The 22,746-nt window shown below is 56.3% G+C and overlaps 3 protein-coding genes and 1 long non-coding RNA gene across 5 annotated transcripts; 3 read left to right on the top strand and 1 right to left on the bottom strand.

Annotated features, from left to right (window-relative positions):
- The first annotated feature begins 3,957 nt into the window (after positions 1–3,957).
- Positions 3,958–7,371, top strand: HOXD13 (homeobox D13). The gene is made up of 2 exons (XM_077883132.1): positions 3,958–4,738; positions 5,592–7,371. Exons 1-2 carry the CDS (start codon positions 3,958–3,960, stop codon positions 5,840–5,842), a joined length of 1,032 nt encoding a protein of 343 aa, XP_077739258.1. The 3' UTR covers positions 5,843–7,371.
- A 9-nt stretch (positions 7,372–7,380) lies between these two features.
- Positions 7,381–10,304, bottom strand: LOC144304618 (uncharacterized). Its single transcript, XR_013371546.1, has 3 exons — positions 9,646–10,304; positions 9,111–9,364; positions 7,381–7,962 (listed from the first exon to the last, which is right to left on the bottom strand). It is a non-coding gene; the product is annotated as an uncharacterized LOC144304618 (long non-coding RNA).
- HOXD12 (homeobox D12) lies at positions 10,042–13,703 on the top strand. The gene is made up of 2 exons (XM_077883131.1): positions 10,042–11,510; positions 11,665–13,703. Exons 1-2 carry the CDS (start codon positions 10,937–10,939, stop codon positions 11,901–11,903), a joined length of 813 nt encoding a protein of 270 aa, XP_077739257.1. The 5' UTR covers positions 10,042–10,936; the 3' UTR covers positions 11,904–13,703.
- A 1,256-nt stretch (positions 13,704–14,959) lies between these two features.
- On the top strand, positions 14,960–22,647 carry HOXD11 (homeobox D11). Of its 2 annotated transcripts, none has more exons than XR_013371474.1 (2): positions 14,960–15,775; positions 20,011–20,150. XR_013371474.1 is itself a non-coding variant. In XM_077883052.1 (2 exons), exons 1-2 carry the CDS (start codon positions 18,474–18,476, stop codon positions 20,244–20,246), a joined length of 1,026 nt encoding a protein of 341 aa, XP_077739178.1. In that variant the 5' UTR covers positions 18,182–18,473; the 3' UTR covers positions 20,247–22,647. The 2 variants fall into 2 exon arrangements, 1 of the variants encoding a protein (XP_077739178.1); XM_077883052.1 differs by lacking the exon at positions 14,960–15,775 and adding an exon at positions 18,182–19,263 and having other exon boundaries at positions 20,011–22,647.
- The last annotated feature ends 99 nt before the right edge of the window (positions 22,648–22,746 follow it).

The following is a 22,746-nucleotide window of genomic DNA, read 5'->3' as shown; positions in this document are numbered from 1 at the left end:
GTTGGCAGGGCACAGATTTGGTTAAGAACACTGTTGAGCCAGGTCCACTGGATTTAAGGCTTTATTTTGGAATTAAGACTTTATTTCTACACTTAATTTTTTACTTCTTACAAGTTAATTAGGAGGGTGTCCTGCACTTCCTGGTGTGGCCATCAAGGAAAACACTTTCAAAGGAATTCCCAGCACCCCACTCTGATAGGAGTTTTTAATTGTTGTCCGGCCATAATGGCCACTGATTACGTGGTTAATTGATCTCATTGCTGTTTTGGCAAGTAGAGGAACTTAGGTTCTTCAGTAAATCTAAATCTCAGACTTCATCCACCCATTCCCCAACCCAGGACAAGGACAGGATTCAAAAGATCATTTACAAGAGGAGGACAACAGAGGATGTGACTTTCAGAACATTATTTATTCCCAAAAAGGGTGCCTATGGAGAGAGAGAGGAGAGAGGAGAGCAAGTGATGGGAAAGGAGGGTAGAGCTGGTCTCTCTCTCTCTCTCTCTCTGTCTCCCTGCCCCCTTCTTCTTCTCTCTCTCTCTCTCTCTCTTTTCTTAAAGGTTTTATTTATTTATTCATGTGAGACAGAGAGAGAAGCAAAGACACAGGTAGAGGGAGGAGGCTCCTGCAGGGAGCCCGATATGGGACTCGATCCTGGGACTCCAGGATCATGCCCTGAGCTGAAGGCAGGCGCTTAACTGCTGAGCCACCCAGGCATGTCCCTTCCCCCTTCTTCTCAATAAGACTTTGGGCAATGAGGGGTTTCTCACCTAAATCAGGAAATGTGACCAAACTGGTTTCACTGAATAACACATCAGTGTTTGGAAACATTTCTGTCTGGTTGCAGAAGATTTTCATTTAACCAAGATTATGCCTGTGTTGTTAAAGCTCCAACAAAATACACCCACAGGGTTCAGTCTGTGCTCCTGACCAGTTAAAGAAAATTATTCCCATTGAGTTTAAACCTAAAATCAATTCGGATGCAGGGTACACAAACTAAATGAAATGTTTCCGCAAATTCAGCCTCAAAATTCCTCCACCACCTACCACCCTTGGCTTATAAACTATGTGTCTTATTAGTTCATAAACAGAGCAGCCCTGACTTTGCCTGGTACTCAGCCACAGCCCTATGATCCAATAGCAGCGGCTGCCCTTGGGGTGCTGGGTTTAGGAGCCCTCATAGAGTCCAGTCTGAAGCTCTTTCCTAGGGGGAATTCCCTGCCCCAGGGCCAGGACCCAGAAGGCTGTACTGGAAGCAGGTTCAGCGGCAGGATAGCAAGAGGCAATGCTCTTTAGTGCTCAGAACCTCTCTCATCTCTGAACATCTGCTAGGATGGGCAGAGAAACCCCAAGTCCTGTGGGAGTCCCACAGGGCAACTGGAGACAGGGCCATCATTCAGAAGTGTCTCTCAACTAGAGCATTAATTCGAACTTTCCTCCCAGTCCTGCACAACTTAATTTTAATGCTGCAAAATTAAGCCACAACTGAAGGGCTGTCTCAAATCAGCAAAACCTGACCAATTCTTCCTAGCTTAATTTCATTTTCTTCATTTTTTGGCATATCATCAGCTATTAAAATCTATTTATCAGAGAGAAAATGGCACAGATGTCTCTGGTGGAGGGAAAGCACAGTCTTTTAGTTTTAAAAGACTGAAAGTTCATTGGTTCCAGTTACTTCTTAGAAATTATTTCAACGAATTTGCTTTTTGAGGCCACGGAAAAAATTTTTAACTATGTATTTTCCCTTTTTGCAAAAAAGCAAGGGAGAAAAAGGAAGCATAAGGGTGTTTCAGGCATTCCAAGATTGGTTTGGTACTGAAATTGTTGGGTAAAGAGGACCTAGCCAAACTCTTCCAGAAAGCCAGCAACTCTATCACCTGGCCCCCGGCTGGTGTTTTTTAAAAGCCGATTCAGCTTTCGTTACTAACTTTTGCCCCTTTCTTTCAGGTAGCCAAAATTGTTCTCACCAGCAAACTTCTATTCCTTATTATTTTTCTGCAAAGGCTCAGGCCCCTCTGACTTAAATTTGATCATGAACACATCTAGGACTTCAAAAAGGTCAAATTCCCCTGCTTTTCCTTTCCAGCACCCCTCTCATAACTTTCCCCTTTATTTGAGCCTTTTATGGTTACTGGGTTTTGCGTGTCAACACTCTCAACACCAGCAGCCCACCCTGCAATGCCAGGCCAGGCCCGGGAGGGCCTCCTTGGCTTTTTTATTCGCCCCATCCAGTCATGTCTTGGGTCCAGGAATGGCCGGGCTGGGTGATAAGCTGACTTCACCAATCACAGGCTCAGGGGAGCGATTTTCTTGGAGATGGGCCTGCCTGGGGAGTTGGTGCTACAGAACCGAATAGGCTCCCTCTGAGGGCTCCTGCACCCACCGCAGCACCTTCGACTGCTCAGATGGAATGCTGCTCCTAAGGGGGAGCCTTCAATTTACCGCTGGACACACACTAGCTCCCCACTGATGGCTAACACGGAGGGTGGTGGGCTGGGGCTCTGTGGCTGAGAAATGGCACGGAGGGATGAATCACGTCAGGGCTGCGATGCTTGACACCAAGAGCCCACTCTGTCCCTTGAGAGTCCAGACTCAGTTGCTCGGGGCTGCTCCTATCTGGAGCCCCAACTTGACTTGGGGGAAAAAAAAACCCATCCTCTTATAATTTGCCCCCCTCTCAGTTCTCTGCAGTTGGCAGCTTGGAAAAGAAAGCGAAACAAAGGTCCCTGGGAAAGTGAAGTTTTCAATTAATTGGTGTGAGTAATGGGCGGGGGTGGGTGGTGGCTGCAAAATGCAAGAGGCACTGGGGCTGCAGGGGAGGCGCAGAAGTTTCGCGGAGGGCAGCCGAGCGGCTTTCTCCAGGTGCCCTCCACCGGCTCCTCGGCGGGCCGGGGGAATCCGCGCCAGGGCTGGGGAGCCCAGTGGAGCCCGGTTCGGGGACGACTCCGGGTTGGCCTGGGCAGTAGGGGCGAGTAGTGCGGATCGGGCGTCAGGAGTTTTCTCGCTGGGGCAGATCGTCAGGTTGGCCGCGCCATGGCCGCGTCTTGTCTTCTGCTTGACTTGCTTGTAAGCCTCGGTCTCGGTCCCGGCCCCAAGGGCGCGTGGTGGCATTCTCCTGGCGGGGGTGTGTGTGTGCGTGTGCGCGTGAGCAGGGAGCGTGGGGCGTGGGGCGTGGGGCGTGGGGCGTGCTGCTCCAGCTGCTCCCCAGCCGGACGATCCCCTCTGACAACCTGCGTGATCCGCCCCGGCCCGTAGCTGTGCTCGCGGTGGGGGATCCGCCCCTCGGCTCGCGGTCCGGGTCGGCTCGTCCAAGGGACTGCGGGACGGCACCAGACGTCCGTGTCTTCTCAGCCCTCTGACCCTCTCCGTCCTGCGCCTTCGATTAGCTGCGCGGCTCGGGGATCCGAGCAGAGGTGGCAGAGCCAGCCGTGGCCCGAACAAGGCGCAGGCCTCGGCGCGCGTCTCGGTCGCAGACTGGGCCTCGGATGGGCGGTCGCGCAGTCAGCGCGCGGGGGCCGGCTGCGGCGCCACCGCCCGGGTCCGGGGAGGGCGGGAAGGGGCGGCGGGCTGCGCCGGGGGCTGGGAAGGGGCAGGGGCCGGGTGGGTGGGTCCGGCGGGGCCCGGGCCGCGAGCCAGGCTCTCCCGCGCCCCCGCCCCCACGTGGCCCCGCGCAGCCAATGGCGCGGCCCCGAGCGGGAGCCCTCGGGGAGGGAGGAGGCCCCCCGACCGGCCCAGGCCCCCTCCCAACCTGAACTTCGTTTTTATAAACGTCCCGCGATGAGCTAACCTGTTGGAGGGCGGGCGGGCGGGCGGGCGGGAGGCTCGCGGAGGGAGAGAGGGCGAGAGGAAGAGGGCGGGAGCGAGAGGACGGGAGAGAAAGGCGAGGAGGGAGGAGGCGCGCCGCGCCATGGTGTCCTGCGCGGGGCCGGGGCCGGGGCCGGGGCCGGGCCGGGCCGGGCCATGAGCCGCGCCGCGACCTGGGACATGGACGGGCTGCGGGCGGACGGTGGGGCCGCAGGGGCGGCCCCCGCCTCCTCCTCCTCCTCCTCGGCGGCGGCGGCGGCGGCGGCGGCGGCGCCGGGCCAGTGCCGCGGCTTCCTCTCGGCGCCAGTGTTCGCCGGGACCCACTCCGGGCGAGCGGCGGCCGCGGCGGCGGCGGCGGCGGCGGCGGCGGCGGCCTCGGGCTTCGCGTACCCCGGGGCCTCGGAGCGCGCGGGCTCCGCCGCGGCGGCGTCGTCCTCGGCCGTGGTGGCCGCGCGCCCCGAGGCTCCCGCGGCCAAAGAGTGCCCGGCGCCCGGCGCGGCCGCTGCAGCGCCCCCGGGCGCCCCGGCCCTGGGCTACGGCTACCACTTCGGCAACGGCTACTACAGCTGCCGCATGTCGCACGGCGTGGGCTTACAGCAGAACGCTCTCAAGTCGTCGCCGCACGCCTCGCTGGGGGGCTTCCCGGTGGAGAAGTACATGGACGTGTCGGGCCTGGCCGGCAGCAGCGTCCCGGCCAACGAGGTGCCCGCGAGAGCCAAGGAGGTGTCCTTCTACCAGGGCTACACGAGCCCCTACCAGCACGTGCCGGGCTACATCGACATGGTGTCCACCTTCGGCTCCGGGGAGCCCCGGCACGAGGCGTACATCTCCATGGAGGGCTACCAGTCCTGGACGCTGGCCAACGGCTGGAACAGCCAGGTGTACTGCGCCAAGGACCAGCCGCAGGGCTCCCACTTCTGGAAATCGTCCTTCCCAGGTAGGGGCGCTGGGGTGGGGGACGGGGAGGCCCGGAGGGAGGGAGAGGGGGGAGGGAAGAGAGAGAGACAGAGAGAGAGAGAGAGAGAGAAGGGAAAGAAAGCTCTAGGAGTGTAGGTCCCTACTTGGCAGCGGAGCTTGCCCTCCTCGCCCAGCCAGGCTTAACCTGATGGAACGTTCCTAGAGTTTGCCTGGAATCTGTACCGCTCTCCTTGGAGCTAAACTGCCCTCCTCACAACCCTTTTCATGTCGCGTGCAGGCACAAGCCTGTTTTTCCGCCTGCGGTTGAGGGTGTTTGCGTGCCCTTGGCTCGGGCCTTGGCCCCTCCTTCCCGAAGAGGTGTCACAGAGTTGGGTCCCACTTTTGAAGGCTATGACTGCCCCAGGGTCACTACTAAAGCTTCTGAGAGCTCACGAATTCCAAACACTGGAACACAAGAAATGGAAGCTTGAACAACAACAACAACAAAAAAAAAAAAACCTTGAATTTTTTTTTAACGTCTGCGTATGTTTGCATGTGTATGTGTGCAACCAGCATTTGCAGAAACTCTCCTTATAACTGTCCTCAATAAAAAAAAAAAAAAAAAACTGTCCTCAATAACCATGCCATAAAAGTGAAGGCTTGTTAAGATGCTGGTTTGAGAAACCATGACGATCCATCAAATGGCCTTCACTTTGAAGTGTAAATAATCTTTCTTTAATAATGTGTAAATAATATGTCTGTGTAAATAATAATAAAATGCAAACAGCCTGGTTTTCTTTATTCCCCATACTCCTTCCAAACGTACATACACAGCCCCCAGTGGTGCTCCAGGAACCCTGGTCTAATTTTTTTCATGCTGTTTTTTATACCAGGGGATGTGGCTCTAAATCAGCCAGACATGTGTGTCTACCGTCGGGGGAGGAAGAAGAGGGTGCCCTACACCAAACTGCAGCTCAAAGAACTGGAGAACGAGTATGCCATTAACAAGTTCATTAACAAGGACAAGCGGCGGCGGATCTCGGCTGCCACGAACCTATCCGAGAGACAAGTGACCATTTGGTTTCAGAACCGAAGAGTGAAGGACAAGAAAATCGTCTCCAAGCTCAAAGACACTGTCTCTTGATGTGGACCAGATTGGCCAGAGAGAGTTTAAATGCTTTCAGTTGTCTCCAAAAGGCCTTTGGAAAGACTTGAATATGTATTTAATTCCCCCCATCTCCCTGCCAATGATGGCAAATTTTGTGAATTGTCTTTCTTTCTTCCCCTTATCTGGCTCTAAAACCTTTTGCTGCCCAACCTGACTTTGTAGTTCTGTTCCTTACTTGTTTATTATTGATTTTGTTCTTGTCTAGGTTTTTTTTTAATGATGTTTTTAATGTTCTGTTTCTCCCTCCAGGCCAGTATAAAGGACTTGAAGTATTTTTTTAATAATCCTCCCCCCCCACACACACACACAATAATTTCAGAAGTGCCATTATGATTTTAGGGTCTTATTTTCTTGAGTCACTTCATATGCCTGTTTCCAGCACTGATTATCTTCATAATCTATTAGGAAAGTACAATTTGCAGTCATTCATATCCTGTGATTGGGCAATTTAATCATTAGCTCTCAGCAGTCACCCTGAGGCAAGTGGAAACAGCTCTGGGCAGGCAGTGCTCTAGGGTCACTGGGAAAGTCTAAAAACAGGCCGCTGGAGGTACTGTGATGGCTTTAAAAGCAGCTACCTTATTAAATAGGGTTTGTATCGATATTGGAATGAAGACAATCTTTCCTACTTTGGGTCTTTCATTTGCTGTTGTAGTTATATATGTTTAGTATACCTTGTCGATTTGTGCTTTTATAATCTTTAATTTGAAAATAATGTGTCCTCATGGATGCCTTCATTTCCCCAGCTCTCGATGCAGATATTTAAATGGCTGCAATTGTGAGAGTGATCCGTGGAGGGATAAATGCACACCTTCTCCTTGACCTTGGGTCTGTGGGACTAGAATTGAGGGGATCGCCTCGGTCCCCTGAAAGAGACTGAATCAATGTGGCCATGGGTGGAAACTTTAATCCAGAACCCAATGAAGAACTTGACTGTCTGAACAAATGTATTGAGGCTTTTGTTTTAAAACAGCTAACAAATATGAAAAATGTGGAGCTCTAAAGTTCAAGATTTTAAAAAAAATGTTTCTAAAAGTGATGACAAATAACTACTTTTAAAGTGCTGCATATTTATACAACTGAGAGATTATTTTTGTAGATGCAATGTCTGTGAGCTGGGATATGTGTGCAGTGCTTCAGGCATTTAAAAATCATTTTTTTATTCCTAGGGAGATGCAAATAAACAGAACTCTCTTGTTTCCTCTGTGTCTTTATATATTTGTTTTCTTTTTCCAAGCTTGTGTTACCTCTCGTGTTCTTATTTATTATAAAATCTTGTTGTCCTGAACATTACAATGTTCCCTATCGATGAAGGAAACCTCAACTCCAGTTCTACTCTCTGAAGCCTCCACTCCACTTCCGCCACCCGTCTCTGCCCTTTTCCCTGTGGCTTTAACATAAGTAGTGATGTCTTTAAATGAGAATATAATTTGTGGTGTCTAAAATGGTATTTTTTACCAGACAAAAAACATCTCCAATAAAATTTTACTTCTCTTTCAATATTATCACTTTATTCAAATAGCTTTATTTTTTTTTAAATCAACATGTATGTTTGTGTCTGGGTATACGAAATTGTGCTGGCTTGAAGGTGTTCTTCCTAGAAAGACGGTTATAAATATCTGCTCTTGGAAGGTCTTGAAATTAGACATATCCATATTTGGCAGTTGAAAAAGAAACATCTCAGGCTGATCCCTTATCGCCTTCTCCGAGCAGCCTCCAAACAGCATCTGAGGACTGAAACCATAATTACACACCCTAAACCTCTAGACGCAATTTTTAGGCACCATGAACTTTCTTTTCGAGGCCTTTTGGCCACTCGGGGAAATGGCCGCTGAGGAACTGGGTGCCTCATCGTCGTAGGTGCCCAGGCCCGAATCCATTTAGGGCTTGCTAACTTTTTGGTGTGTAAGTTAAATACGCGTGTTTAAAACTTCACACAATATGTAAACTCTTCTCGCGGGAGGGCTCCCTTGTGCATCTGCCGGAGGCAGCGCAGAGACCCCAGGTCCAGAGCTACTTTCGTTTTCTCTGGCCCGGCTTGATTGCCCTCCTGTCTTGCTCCGATGCTTGGCTGTGCGCCGCCAACTTCGATTTAACTAAAAGATAGAGACAGAGACACAGAGAGACAGAGTCAGAGAGACAGAGACAGAGAGAGAAAGGGACAGAACGGGCTATGATTCAACCTGGAGAAGAAATAACCCCTGAAAATGGGGACACATCGACCCCGACCTTCCACTGTCTGGAAGCGTTTCTAACATTTTCTCTGTTTTCCTCACGGGATGGGCTTTCATGTGAAACGGGCCTGTTTTCCCTTCTTTTTCCAACGTCATTTGCTCCCCCCCCCCCTTTCTCCGTGAATTCCGGACTCCGGAGCCGCGCTCCATTCCCAGGTCCATTTCTAAAGGTTTCCAGGCGGACGGGGCGACGGCCTCGAGGCTTTTCCCTCCATCTGAGGCTTGCGGGTCAGTTCCCCTCCGCCTAAGAGAAATGGGAGTTTTGCTGAAGATTAAAACTGCTCCAATGCTCTCCGGTGGAATTTGAATTGATGGCTAAATCAATAACAGATGAAGACTTTGCTATTTATACGCATTCCTTTTGTATTCCGGATTGGGAGGGACTGGAGGGGCCGGTAGGTGGCCGGGGCGCGGGCGGGAGGCCCGGGGCGCCAGGGCGAGGGGGGCTCGGCAGAGCGGCCTTTCCCTCGGGTGGAAGCTGCGAGGCCGCGCGGAGGGCGCCTCCGGGGCCCGGCGGGTTTCGGGCGCCGCCGCTGGGGACTCGAGGCCCGCGCGCCTCCGCGTGAGCGGAGCGAGGGAGGCTTTGCGGCCCGGACGCACCGCCAGACAAAGGGGCGGCCGCGACGCTCGCCCGGGTCTGGCAGCCTGCCGGCCGCCTCTGGCTCCGCTGTCCCGGCCAGCCTTGCTGCCACGATCTCCGGCTTCCAGGGACGCTCGGCGGGGCCTGGCAGCGGGCCGTGACCGCGCGGGCTGGCGACCCCAGGCCGGCTGTGCCGCCCTTCACTGTTGATCTTGACCGTGCGGCGGCGCGGCGCCAGGCGTGGAGCTCGCTCGCCATCTCCTGGGCGGTCGGCGGCATTGGCAGAGCTCGCGGCTCAGCTCGGCGGCCAGATCCTCTCCCGAATATTCCCCCCAGCTCTGCAGCCAAGCCTCCCGCCCCGCCCCCGCCGCCCCCGCCGCCCCCGCCGCCCCCGCCCCCAGCTCCCAGCGCACAGCTTTGCCTGCCGGACCTCGGAAATCCTAAATCCGGGCGCTGAGGTGGGGCGCCTGGGCACCACTCTGAGCCAAGGAGAAAGGGAGGGAGTCGAGTTGGTCTCGCCTGGTTTTCACTTCGTTCCTTTACATCTTTAGTCCCCAGGGGTAAGCGGCAGCTGTGCGGCTGCCTCGGGGTCCGGAGGAGACACCCCTGCACTTGGAAGTACCGAGCATCGCGGTGTGCTGAGGCCGTGGGAGCCTGCGGGGATCCCTGGGGAGGCGGTAGCCCCTGGAAAACGGGGAGAGTTTCCCCCAATGAGAGCCTGGATCCCCTAAATCCTTAGGAACTGAGGTCGCAGCTTTTGCCTACACCCCCCAACGTCCCCCACCCGCCACCCCCAAGGACGAGGAGGGGCGTCCTGGTCTGCAGGTCTGAGCTCCCAAGGAAACCCCGACAGAACCCTGAGGAGTCCCGGACGTCCCCATCCCCACCCCCTGCCCCCGCCCTCGAGCGGGAGGAAGAGACCGACGGCGTTCCCCAGAGCCGCCCAATTGGTCGCCATAACTCACACAATAAAGTCGCAGCGCGGTGGTCAGCCTTGCCCTCCGGCGGCGCCTGTGTGGTCTCCGCGCCGGAGCTGGCGGTCTAACCAATTCCAGCTTGGCTCGGGACCGGCGAGGCGGGCTGCAGGTTGGGGCGGGCGCCAGTCACGCGGTCGCTGGGGTTCTTGGGACAGAGGCGGGAGAGGAGGACCCAGAGCCCCCTTGGCCAAACTAAACCGGAGGCTGCCGCACTGCTGCCGGCGACGGAGAGCGGCCCCAGCGGCGTCCCTGTCCTCGGGAACCCCGAACCCGCCCGCGGCCTCGGCGGCGCCCAGCCCGGCCCCCCTAGCCTGCTGCCTCGGTGTGCCCCGCTCTTCCCGAATGACTCTGGCTCTTCCGTCCTTCCACACCGGGTCCCGGGAGCTCTCGTCCTGCTCTGCCCACTGCAGAGGAGTCGAACAGCTTGGAGTTCTGGTTGGCAGGACGTAGTCGCCAAGGTGACTCCTGGCGATAAAAGGAATGTAGCCTTTGGCCACGGTTGGCCAATCCAGCTGCCCCTTCCCGGGGCCAGCATTCTCCATGGACCTGGACGGCCGCAACTTTCCTGGGAGCCGAGGGCTTGGCCATGGAGAAGCACACCAGAGTTGGTGTGAAACCGCCTTCCTGGCAGCCAAGCCTGGGCAGAGTTTGTGATGCCTTCCTCCTCCATCGGCAAACTTCTTGGACCGTGCCGGGTTCAGGCAGTGTGGGGGTCTCCGCCGCTAGACCACTAGTGCAGAGTCCTCTCCAGGGTGACGGGGTGGGGAGGAATCGGCGCAGGAGTAGCATTGCTCAGGCCTAGGGGACACAGCCCGTGGCCCCACCACACGGTGGGCTCTCCGTACAAGCCTAGAGGTGCACAGTGCTGGAGAAGGCCTTAGCTGCAACTTAAAGCTGGTGGAAGCAAGCCTGGCCAGGTAGCCGGTGGAGAAAGGGAGTGCAAAGCTAACCAAGACCAAGAAGGATCCCAAGGGACACTCGGGCAAAGGCACCCAATGTCCCCAGCTCCAGAAGCTGAGCCCGGAAACTCCCAGTGGTTTCACCTTCACTCAACGCTCTTGGGTTCTGACTGGCAGCCTCGTCCTTCGCCATCGAATATTGCGGGTGTTATCATAATACCCTGAAGGGGGGGAAACGGGTCGGGGGATGTAGGCGGTGCTGAAATGACCGGCTTTGAAGAACCTGCAGGCAAAGTTTCGTCCAATCGTCTGAGCCTGTCCTCTTATTCCCGGTTGTAACTAAATACTGCTGCGAGCGCAGCCGAAGCCCTTTGTTGGAGATGTGCGAGCGCAGTCTCTACAGAGCGGGCTACGTGGGCTCGCTTCTGAATCTGCAGTCGCCTGACTCCTTCTACTTCTCCAACCTGCGGCCGAATGGCGGCCAGCTGGCCGCGCTCCCCCCCATCTCATACCCGCGAGGCGCGCTGCCCTGGGCCACCGCGCCCGCCTCCTGCGCCCCAGCGCAGCCTGCCGGGGCCACCGCCTTCGGCAGCTTCTCGCAGCCCTACCTGGCCGGTTCCGGCCCGCTTGGCCTACAGCCCCTGGGCGCCAAGGACGGACCCGAAGAGCAGGCCAAGTTCTATGCGCCCGATGTGGCTCCCGGGCCGGAGGAGCGTGGCCGGGCGCGGCCGCCCTTCGTCCCCGAATCTGGCCTGGCCCCCGCGGCCGCGGCTCTCAAGGCCGCCAAGTACGACTACGCGGGCGTGGGCCGCGCGGCGGGCGGCTCTGCGGCCCTGCTCGAGGGGACCCCCTGCGCTGCCGGCTTCAAGGACGACGCCAAGGGCCCGCTCAACTTGAACATGACAGTGCAGGCGGCGGGCGTCGCCTCCTGCCTGCGACCTTCGCTGCCCGACGGTAAACGGTGGCCATGCTCCCTGGGCCAGTTTGGGCAGGGCTGGGTGGCCAGGGGGGGTGCAGGGGACAGTGTGCAGGGGGAGGGAGCCGCTGGGGGCGGGCAGGCGACAGGGAGCGGCCAGCCGGGCTGACTCGGGTCGGGGCTGTGTTGCAGGCCTGCCGTGGGGGGCGGCCCCAGGGAGGACCCGCAAGAAGCGGAAACCCTACACCAAGCAGCAGATCGCGGAGCTGGAGAACGAATTCCTCCTCAACGAATTCATCAACCGCCAGAAGCGCAAGGAATTGTCCAACAGGCTGAACCTCAGCGACCAGCAGGTCAAAATCTGGTTCCAGAATCGGCGTATGAAAAAGAAGCGCGTGGTCCTGCGCGAGCAGGCGCTGGCGCTGTACTAACCCCGCGCGTGGCCGCGGCTGGCCAGGCCTGCCTTTTAAGGCCGAGGCCTGGCGTGAAGGAAGAGCCGGGACTGGGGGCTTTTCCGTCTGCCCCTTTTCGCTCCTCCGTCCCAAGTACCCTCCCGCTCAGTCTGCAGCCCCAGAAGCCAGCAGAGGACTTGGAGACCTGGCCAGTTGGGCCTCTGCGCTTCCCACTCTCTGGGAGGAGCCTGCAGAAGTTGCAGTATAACCTTGGCCTTGGGGCTTCCTGAGTGGGGGCCTGGGGTCACCTGTCCTAGCTCTCTTCTGGGGTATTTACATGGCGGCTCACCCTAGCACCCTTGTACTTGGATTTCTGCTTCCACCTAGACTCCCTTTCCTCTTCTCCCCAGCCCTTTTTGAATTTAACAGGCACCTCTCTAGAGCTCAGAGTGGAACTGAATTTGGGAAGTCCTTCTAAGGAGTAGGAAAGGGCTGCAGGCACAGTTGGGTCTCTTTGCCGCCAAAGCCCCCTGCAGCAAAGCCAGAAACTTGGCTCTGGAGAAAGCAAAGGGCACCGCCCCCCTCCTCTCTGCCCTGGCTGATTTGGGAGGACAAAAGCCACCCTTGATATTCAGACTTTGGGAGGAGAGGGGAGAGGAGGGACGGTGTGGCCGGACAAATTCGAAGATACCTCGGAGTTGGGTCTGGGCTGGCCCTTCCAGCTGGACAGAATGGGGTGGATACTTCCTTCCCAGGGATTGGGGCAGGGAGGCGGAGGCTCCAGGACCTAGCGAACTGCCATCTCTAGATAGGACTGGTAAAATTCTCCTACTTCTCCTGTCTCCTCACACATGTCTAAGCCAGAGCCCTGCACTCTGTAATTGGACTCAGCTCTGGTGAGGACAGCTGCTAATCTGCTTTGAGGCTGGGTTGCACTAGGAGGTGGGAAAAATATCCAGGGGGAGGAGAAGGCAGTGAGCAAGGAGAGGGGTGTCCTACATTCCAGCTGTAAATATGACCTCCCTGTTGAGGTGGGTAGAGGTGTAGACATGTCTTTCTTGAATTAGGATAATGGGCCACCGTTTGGAGATGTGAAAGCTCCTCCACCAGTCAGGGGGCAAAGAAGGAGGCCCCTCAAATTCTCAGCCCCTGGTCGCTGCTCTGACCAAGTAGAGAGAAGTTCCCTTCTCTTACCCTTTTCACCACCAGACAACTCCACCAGGGGCCTTTCTGTGCCTCAGCCACTGTGCCTTTTCTGAGGCCATGGCTGGCTTCCCTCGATGGAGCTGGAGCGGTAAGGCCCTGAGCCCTTCTGGGCTTGCTTTCTGGAAGCTGGGGTTCCTGATGCCACATGGAGTTGTTTTGCATATGTTGGGTTGTCCTGGCTTACCCTCAGTGAAACTGAGGGAGGCCCCCCAAGCTCCCTCTAACACCCCTGCCCCTTTTCCCTCTCCTTCTGAGAAGTAGCGCCCCCCAACTCCTACTGAAGTGTATGACAGCCAAAGAGTTGAAGATTCCTTCCCAAAGTCCAGTGATTTATTTTCAGTGGAGGACTAGGCCCTAAGATATGGAGTGGGCACCTCACAGAGAGCCCCAAGCCTCCACCCAAACGACCTCAGTTTATGTTGACTAATTGCAATTTCTTTGCTATCTAATAGTTGTTGTGCATGGTTTCTGTTGTTTTGATTTTGTTAAACAACAACAACAACAACCCAAGAGCTTGTATATATCAGATACATCAAAATGTTTTGAGTGGAAATAAATATCCAGGTCCCAGTCAAGGTGTCAAGGGACTGATGTCAATTTTTCAAAACGTTTCGGATTCCCTCCTAATGATTTGAGGCCACCAAATTCGTTTTTCTTTCCTGATTGTGGTTTCACTGCAGGTGTTGACTGTTCATTAAATGAGAAAATGGCTTCCAAGTCGGTCAGAAAATGGTGTATAAAAGCCTATGAACAAGATATGTATGAAACATCTGAGTGGGAGGCGCGGGGACTGTGGGCAGATTTGAGTGTGTCTCCCACAGTAAGTGAACTCTCAGCTTGTTGCTGGCCAGGGCTTCTGTATTTTGCCTAAATTCTCAAACTTTAAGGCTTGCTGTTGGGGGTGGGAGGCTGCTGTCAAGATATGAGGCTCCTCAGATTTCAATACAAAACACGTCTCCCTGGTCAGGCTTCTTTAGAACAGGCTGTGCCCGCTGGAAATCCTCCATACTGACATCTCTGCCTGGAGCCCAGTAGGCTTCCTTGGGAAATGTGCCCTCTGCACCCCACAGGCCTTAGGAGCCTCTAGCTGAGGCTGGGAAAGTTAAAACCTGCTCAGTATTCACCATCCTCTTGCAGATCTCAATTTCCAGCTAGCTTTGAAATGGGAACTAGACAATTGCTGGCTTTTAGCAAGTGGAAGAATTAGCAAAACCATTAAATCTCTAATACCAAGTATTCGTGGGTTCCAACTCCCCTTTCCTGAAATACATTTTGATGTGTATTTTTTAAAATGTTTTTTAAACAGTTCTTTTAAGAAAAATATAACGGTGGGGGGCAGGGTGGGGTGGGGTGGGGTGGGGTGGGGGAAGAAGCAAGAGGCTGCAGAGGCCCTATCTTCAGAAATGTTTTCTCACCTGATGGGGCTCAGAGAGGTATTGGTACCTGGAGCTGGGTCTCTCCCCCAAAACAGCAGAACAAAGGCGGAGGCCACACGCAGACTATAGGTCCAGAGGGCTGGGTAAAGGACTAGGAAACCGGACTTAGACGCAGGCCCTGGGATAACAGAGAGAGACGGATTCTTTCCAATGTATGCCATTAAATCATCACGTTTTTTCTCTTTAGCCTGGGATGTGGGGTGGGAGGAGAAATTCATGGAGACCACTCCCCAAAGAGATTGAAATTATTCTAAGTGCAAAATCTCGGTTGTCCGTTGGGGCTTCAGCAGTGTTTTTTCAAATTTGTCCCCTTTACTGATCTGCACAAATACAAAGGCGGTGGTGTCCTCTCTCCTTTCCTAGCCAAGGTCCTGGCAGGGATTTGGAACCACGGCGAAATTCCTAAGAAACAAACGCGGAGAGAAATGATGCTGAAATCTGAGTGCTCAACATTCCCTCGCACAAAGACAAATGCGTCCTCCGAAATGCTGCAGTCCAGGCAGGCCTCTTGACCAAGAAGAAGGGTTTTAAACGAGAAAAAATGGCTTCGGCTGGCATTCAACCAGCTGCAAGCTCAGAGGGCCGACCGGGGGACTCTTAAGGCCTGGGGGCTCTCCCCGAGGGAGGCGGGCTGGGGAGGCTTCCGGGAGGCCGGCGGGTGGAGGAGAAATCCGGAACCGTTGTAAATATTCATGTCTGCGGGAGGGGGGGGTGTCTCTTCACCCCGCCTCTCCCAGCTGCAATCACCCCCCCTCGGGAGGAGGGGGGGCACCGCGCCTGTCCGACCGTCCTTGGACAAAGGTGATCTCCCCACATTTTTGTTCTCCAGTCACTTGACTTAGGGAGCCCATTCCGAAGGCTCTGCAGGGAAGGGACTGGCTCTGGGTGTTTTCCCTCGCGTTTCTCCTCTTCTTTCGTTTCCTAAAAGAGCATAAATAATTAAAGTTTGGCAGGGAGGAAAAGCCTTCTTGCAGAACTGTAGTGGCAATAAATGAAATGACTCAGAGTCCCTTCCCCAGTCAGCTTTTACGAGAGCTGCCAGACAGTGTCTGTTCACGTTCTCCAGATACCAGGGGCGCCCTGACAAAGTTAAGGTCAAGTTAGTGTCTTATCTTGGGTGGCTCAAAATTACCGCATCGCGTCTGGGCGCTGCGCGGAAAGCGAGCGCTCGCGGAGCAGCTGGATGTGCCGGAGGGTCGGATGCGCTCCGCACGCTTCGAGTGGGGGCCGCGCGGGCAAGGACCAGGCCACAACGCCGGAGGCTCCACGGTAGGTCCTCGCGGGGCGCGCGGGGCGGGGGGCTGCGCTTTTCCTTAGGTTTGGGGGTGACGGTCGAGGAGGGAGCTGGGGGCCGAAGGCCGAAGCCGGCTGGGCCCGGAATGAAAGCCCCAGGTGGGGCGTGGGGGCGGGCGCCCGCGCCGCGGAGCCGAGAGGGGTCGGCGGCCCCTTCCCGGGTGCACCCGCGCGCCGCTGCAGATGGCGCGCCCTCCCCCGCCAAAGCGCGGCTCCAGCCTGAGCCGCCATCGCCATGTCGTTGAACTTGAATGGTGCCGTCCTCCCCATTTCCCTCTGCAGCGGTCAGCAGGCTCCGCTTTGGGGGCAGCGGGCTGCCTGCGCCCCACCCCGTGCAGAGAGAAGGTGCGAGAATTACGCGCACTCCCAGACACGTAAAGACCCGCCTGGGGGGGGGGGGCTGCCGCTGCCCTGGGTCCTGAGCTGCCGCAGGGCCAGTGTGCAGTGTCCGGGGAGCCATTTTAGGAGACAGATCCAGGGGCGTCGACCACGAGCCCGAAAGGGAGAGGCTGGGGCGGGCGATGGAGATGGGAGGCAGATAAGTGCGCGGGCGGTCTGCTCGGAGGAGAAAGGGCGAGCGGGGATCTGGGCGAGGGTGCCAGCTGGGAGGAGGGTGCGCGAAACGACGGGCAGTTCTGGGGCGGGGGAGCCTCCTGGGCCTCCACTCGCCACGGACCTGTTTGCGCAGTGTTCCGAGCAAAGCAGAGGTGGGAGGGGGGCGGAGGAAGAGTGGGAGGGAGAACAGGAGGGAGGAGAGAAAGAGAAGGGGGGGGACAGCGGCCAGAAAATAGATATGAGCTCGGATCACCCGCCTTTTCTCTGTCTGTCGGCTCGGTGGGCAGAGCTGGCCACACGGGCACTGCGGCGGCGGGCCAGGGAGGGAACCAGCTTCACAGCCCGCACCACCTACCCTGGCCGTAGGGCTGAGGCCCAGAACCCAGTGCGGGGATTGCCTGGGCAGAGGAATCTTGGGGAGAGGGCCGACTTCCTGACCTCGGTTCTGGGATTCGGGTTTGGGGAGCTTCCTTCCGAGAGACTGATTTTACCTTTGGAAAGCGCCGGCTCTCCTGCAGGCGGGAGTCCAGGCCTCGCCTGGCCCCCAGGGCTAGGAAAGAGGGAGACGGCGGCCTTGGAGGAAAGCGAGGCCTTGGGGCACATGGATGGGGGGTTCTCAGGGCCAAGTGCTGCGGAGAGGCTCAAGCCAGGAGGAAAGAGCTGCTGAGAGCACTCCGCCCCCTCCCCAGGGCCAGCGGACCTCCCGGGGGCTCCCCCCCACCCCCGAAGTGACCATGCGGGCTCAAGGGCACCGCAGGAGCCTAGGGGAGAGCCGGCGGCGTGGATGCCTAGGCCTTGGCGGGTCTCCGACGCAGGGAAGGGGCTGGTTGTGAGGCGGGCTGGTCCCGGTCCAGGCCAAAAAGCAGAGAGGGTGAGGAGGGTGGAGGCGCCCACAGTTGGTCTGGGGCTGCTGGGGAGTGGGAGGCCAGGCACCTTTAGAGTAGGAGGACTCCGGATCCTTTTGTTCACCAGACCCCCCAGCTTCTAGAAGGGCCACCGGGCGTCTCCGAGGTCTGAACTTCCTCCTTGCTTTAGCTTTGGGAGAGGAAAGGCAGAGAGGGGACAGGGGTGGTGGCACACAGCTAGGGGAGAGGAAGAGAGAGCATCAGGGGACAGATAGGCAGAGGAAAGGAAGAGGAAGGAAGAAGGCTGGAGGGAACGCGAGAAGGGAGCGGGAGAAGAGAGGACAGGCGAGAAAGAAGCGAGAAGACTGAATGGAAAGGAGGGAAGGAGAAAAAGAGACGGGAACAGAGAGAGGAGGAGAGAGGGCGAAAGGTCCGACTGGGCACCGAGGCCCTGGCCTGGGTGAGCTCCTGGCATGGTTTTGGCGTGGGGTTTTTCGAGGCTGGCACTCGCGCTCCGGGGGTCAGGAGTGGAGGGAACCAAGTTATTCTGCGCTGAAGGCGCAGGGCTAAGAAATATGTAAATCAGGGCTCCGTGCGCCCCGAGAGAGGCGCAATTACGCCCCTTGAACAAGAAGCAACAAGCTCCTGACCGGCGAGCTGCAGAGGGTGGCGGCGTCGCGGGGGAGGGAGCGGCTGCAGGAAGGGGTGTGGGGGTGGGAACCTCACAACCTCACACCTAGTCCCCTATGCCCCGGGCTGGGGCTCCCCCCTCTGCTCTCCGCTTCTTTCCCTTCCCCCTTCCTCCCCCTTCCTCCCCCTCCCTCCTCCTCCCCGCCGGCCTCGGTCCGCGTACTTAAAGCGGCGCGGGCGGGCGGGCGCGGGCGGGCGGCCCAGCCGGGCGGTGGCAGATGCACCCAGCAGTGGCGGCCGCCGGCGGCGCACAGGTGACCGGCCTGCGGCTCAGCCCGGTCAGGGGGCGCCCGGGGAGCGCCGGCTGGAGAGGGAGACCGGTCCGCCCCCAGCGCGCGCGCGTCTCGGCGCCAGGAGCCGTCCCGGGGCGTGTTGGCGAGAGCTGATATAGATATAAGGACATTTCTCTCCATGGCGTCACGTGACATAATTACCACCAGAATCAATCAAGATGAATTGCACGTCAGCGCCCGGTGGGGATTTTTGCTTAGTTGATCCTGGCCCAAGCCTCTTGTGCAATCGATGGCTCAGGTTGGCGGCGCGGGGAGCGGCCCGGGGCTCGCCGGCGCGCACGCCGCGGAGCCATGAACGACTTTGATGAGTGCGGCCCGAGCGCAGCCAGCATGTACCTGCCGGGCTGCGCCTACTATGTGGCCCCGTCGGACTTCGCCAGCAAGCCGTCGTTCCTGTCGCAGCCGTCGTCCTGCCAGATGACTTTCCCCTACTCTTCCAACCTGGCGCCGCACGTCCAGCCCGTGCGCGAAGTGGCCTTCCGCGACTACGGCCTGGAGCGCGCCAAGTGGCCGTACCGCGGCGGCGGCGGCGGCGGCGCGGGGGGCGGCGGCGGCGGGGGCGGCCCCGGCGGGGGCGGCGGCGGCGGCGCCGGGGGCTACGCTCCCTACTACGCGGCGGCCGCGGCGGCGGCGGCGGCGGCGGCGGCGGCGGCCGAGGAGGCGGCCATGCAGCGCGAGCTGCTGCCTCCCGCGGGCCGCCGGCCGGACGTGCTCTTCAAGGCGCCCGAGCCGGTGTGCGCCGCGCCCGGGCCGCCGCACGGCCCCGCGGGCGCCGCCTCCAACTTCTACAGCGCCGTGGGCCGGAACGGCATCCTGCCGCAGGGCTTCGACCAGTTCTACGAGGCGGCTCCCGGGCCCCCGTTCGCCGGGCCGCAGCCCCCTCCGCCTCCCGCGCCGCCGCAGCCCGAGGGCGCTGCCGACAAGGGCGACCCCAAGACGGGGGCTGGCGGCGGCGGGGGAAGCCCCTGCGCCAAGGCGCCCCCCGGCTCGGAGCCCAAGGGGGCGGCAGAAGGCGGCGGCGGCGGCGGCGACGGCGAGGGGCCCCCGGGGGAGGCGGGGGCTGAGAAGAGCGGCGGCGCAGGTAGGCACCCGGCGCGGGGCGGGCGGCGGGGCCGGGGGCCGCGGGCGCGGGGGGGCGGCGGGGGCCTCCCTCTGCTTGCGCCGTTTTATGTGCTACTTTATAAGCGTTCGAAGGGGTTTATACATCCTATAAGATTTCCCGGGCCGTTGTAAAGTGTGTTTACGATAGGAAACCAATTTAGGTGGGCTTAAGGTAGACTTCGAAGGGGACGTTAATCGCCGGAGAGAGCTTTTCCCCAGTTTGGGGGGGGGGGGTGGTGCTGGAGAGCTTGGAGTGCGGTGGGGGCAGATTTCAAGCCACTTTGTGAGTGTGGACACTCGAGCCTCCTGCTTTTAAGGGGGGGTGGGGTGGGGAGATCCTTGAACTGGACTTTATCCAAGCCTCTGGCTGACGCGCGCTGCTGGTTGGAGTAGAGCAGATGCCTGGGCGCGCTCGGGTTTCTCTCCCTTCGGGTTCCAACTCAGAGCCGGCCTCGCCCTCTGCTTCTCCACCTCCGTGCCACGGGGTGTGTGTGTGTGTGTGTGTGTGTGTGTGTGTCCTGGCGTGAACACACGTCCACGCCCGCACTCTCTCCTGTGCCCGCCCATATATCATCCCCCACGACGCAGGCAGGGCCTTTCAGTGGCGGCAGGGGACGTCCCCAACGGGGCCGAGGCCTGGCCCTCGCGCGGGCCTGGGCCGGCGGGCAGGCGGCCGGGGGTGGGCAGTCGGCCGCCTCTCTCACCTCTTGGTCTCTCTGCCTTGCAGTGGCCCCCCAGCGGTCCCGGAAAAAGCGCTGTCCCTACACCAAGTACCAGATCCGCGAACTGGAACGCGAGTTTTTCTTTAACGTGTACATAAACAAAGAGAAAAGACTCCAACTCTCTCGGATGCTCAACCTCACTGACCGGCAAGTCAAAATCTGGTTCCAGAATCGTAGAATGAAAGAAAAGAAACTGAACAGAGACCGTCTGCAGTATTTCACTGGAAACCCCTTATTTTGAGAGCTCCAGGAAGCACCCCTCTCCCAGAGCCCCACTCACCCACCCACCTCCCCACCAGCCTGCCCTCGGCAGGCCCAATGTCCTTGGGTTTAATGACGCCTCTTCTCTGTGGAACTCCACGATTCCTTCCCACGGTCAACTCGGGACCTCCCAGCGACCACTGCTGCCTGCCGACGAGGCCGGGGACTTGGCCGAATGGATCCTAATAAGGGGAAAATGGTAAATGCAAACGTCCCTTTACAATTTTACCGCCAATGTGCTGTTGTTCTCGCTCCCTCCCTCCGAGTCCCCGTGGGGACGCTGTGGGATCTGTAGAGAGTTAGGCCGCTGGGCTGGAAGGCACTTGTTTTTGTTCTGAGTTTAAGGGACCCGGCCATCCCCCTTGGTGAATGCAGATTATTTAAACTCTGGGAAATGTATCTTTGGTCTGTCGTATCAAGGCATAAGTCACTGTGTTTTGTGTGAATAAATGGTTTCTAGTAAAATGGAGGTTACAGCTTGAACACACTATATGATTTTTTTCCTCTTTAAAGAAGTTTAGTGTCTGATTAGGGTATTTTAGTGGTCAGAACCTTCTCCCATATGCAACTGAAAATCAAGTGAAATGCTCTTTAATCCTGCTGAAATGAGAGTAGCTCTCTCCCACCCTCTCTAGGCTACACTGATTTGTTAAAAATCACTTCAGGGATGAATTTCTGAACTGAGGATCTAACCCAGCCATTCTGGGGCTGCTTTCTCCAGGCAATCAGGCTGGGGCAGCAGGAACCTTAAGAAGGAAGTCTCTTCCTCCCATTCCCAGTGTAGTGAACTTGGAATTTCTGAAAAGACAAAAACCATTTTTAAAAAATTGTTAGAAAATCCAAATTTACTCCTAACAAGATGTCAAGGAGCCAGGGTCCCTTAAAAAAAAAAAAAAAAAAAAGCAACCAAAATTAGAAACCTTCATGGAAAATAATGGTTTGCTAAAAAGGAAGTTACCAGTGGGGAGAGGGATCCTTGCTAGTGTCACAGCAGGCATACGGCAGAGAAGGGAAGACCCCTCCCTGGAATAGGGCCTGAGGCTGCAGACCCACTTCTCACTGCATTTATCGCTTCAAGTTAAAGAATGTGGTGGGGGCTGAACTGCACTTTATGTTGCAGGGCCAGGCCAGGCTGTTTACAAAACCTTGAACTGTCTAGACAACACCATAAAAGCCAAAGTTCTAAACAGCTTAATTGGGTTATATTATACACCTTCTGGTGGGCCCAAAAGAGATTTCCGCAATGTGCAATAAACTGTAGGAGTGAGAAAAGCATCTCTCCCTCTGAAAAAAGTAAAGTGAATCGTGACTCTTAACCTCTTCTAAGCCCAAAGTAAAAAAAAATAAAATAAAAATAAATCCATAAGATGTACAGTACTCCAAGCATCTGCAGAGGAGGTATGCATTTCCAAATGCAAAATTTTTTTAATTACCAAAGTTTGGGGGGGGGGAGGAAAAACATAAGTGCATAAGTGTATGCCTTTGAACTTCCAAAATGTCAAGGTCATCACCTTTAACCTTTCTGAATAATTAGGCGCCTTAAGGTTCTTCTGTGATATTCAGCCGCCACCCACTCTCACACACACATGCTTACACACCTCCAGACCCCCACATACATTTATGACCACACAGCATCATATCAGGGGCTCACCATAAATCTAAGCAAATGCCTTAATTTCAGGATCAATAACCTTAATTTCCCTTCAAACATTTGTGTAATTCAATAGCACTTGACTTCTTTTTAAAATACTGGTTAGATTTAAGTGTCTACCAGCATGTTTTTTTTTTTTTTTAAATACAGATGGTATATATACTGAGATGGATTTTTTTTTTTGGAGGAGGGGGTCATAGATAGCAATCCCCTTTGCTCTAATGAAAAACCACGGCTTTAAAAGCAGGCATTTGAAAGAGGAAGCTCTAGTCAGATTTACAGCTTCGCTATATTTGAAAAAAAAAAATGTTACCCCGTCAGATAAATTACCGAACTTTCTTTGAATATGAAAATATTCCTTTTACAAAACTGAAAATATTTATATTGTTTTCCAAAGTGTCCCTCAACCTTTGGTGAACATGGCAAGAGAAACAAAGCCTACAATCGAATAATTTCGTTCGGAAGGGGATTCCTTTGTGTGGAATTCTGGGCGTCCGTTAAAATGTCAATGCCCTAGTAGTATGATCGTTGCAGGAGCTTAAAACTGCTTTATTTCTTTCTCTCTCCATCTATCTTTTTTTTTTTTTTTTTTTTTTTTTTTAACTGCGTCTAAATGTAGCAAGCTTGTGTGTCCACCACCTTGGGGAAGCCGAACCAAGAGATACCATTTCCCGTTTGCATGGCCTTGGAGAGCCACACGGGGGCGTGCTCACGTTCCAGAAGCCGCGTCTGGCGCAGAGGCCGCGGTACCCTATCTTTCCAATAGTGATTCTAATAGGCAATCTCAGCCCGTTAGTAACAGGCGGCCACTAAGTATTTGTTTGCTGTT

Source organism: Canis aureus, chromosome 34, assembly GCF_053574225.1.
Source record: "Canis aureus isolate CA01 chromosome 34, VMU_Caureus_v.1.0, whole genome shotgun sequence".
Lineage (NCBI taxonomy): Eukaryota > Metazoa > Chordata > Mammalia > Carnivora > Canidae > Canis > Canis aureus.
Note: the sequence above shows the minus strand (reverse complement) of the source record. Positions and strands in the feature narration are given on the sequence as shown.

Excerpts from the sequence above, each read along its gene's own strand:
- HOXD13 (XM_077883132.1), top strand. The coding sequence starts at position 3,958 with ATGAGCCGCGCCGCGACCTGGGACATGGACGGGCTGCGGGCGGACGGT. Across the intron at positions 4,739-5,591 it reads CTGGAAATCGTCCTTCCCAG|GGGATGTGGCTCTAAATCAG; the intron begins GTAGGGGCGCTG and ends TTTTTATACCAG.
- HOXD12 (XM_077883131.1), top strand. The coding sequence starts at position 10,937 with ATGTGCGAGCGCAGTCTCTACAGAGCGGGCTACGTGGGCTCGCTTCTG. Across the intron at positions 11,511-11,664 it reads GCGACCTTCGCTGCCCGACG|GCCTGCCGTGGGGGGCGGCC; the intron begins GTAAACGGTGGC and ends GCTGTGTTGCAG.
- HOXD11 (XM_077883052.1), top strand. The coding sequence starts at position 18,474 with ATGAACGACTTTGATGAGTGCGGCCCGAGCGCAGCCAGCATGTACCTG. Across the intron at positions 19,264-20,010 it reads TGAGAAGAGCGGCGGCGCAG|TGGCCCCCCAGCGGTCCCGG; the intron begins GTAGGCACCCGG and ends TCTGCCTTGCAG.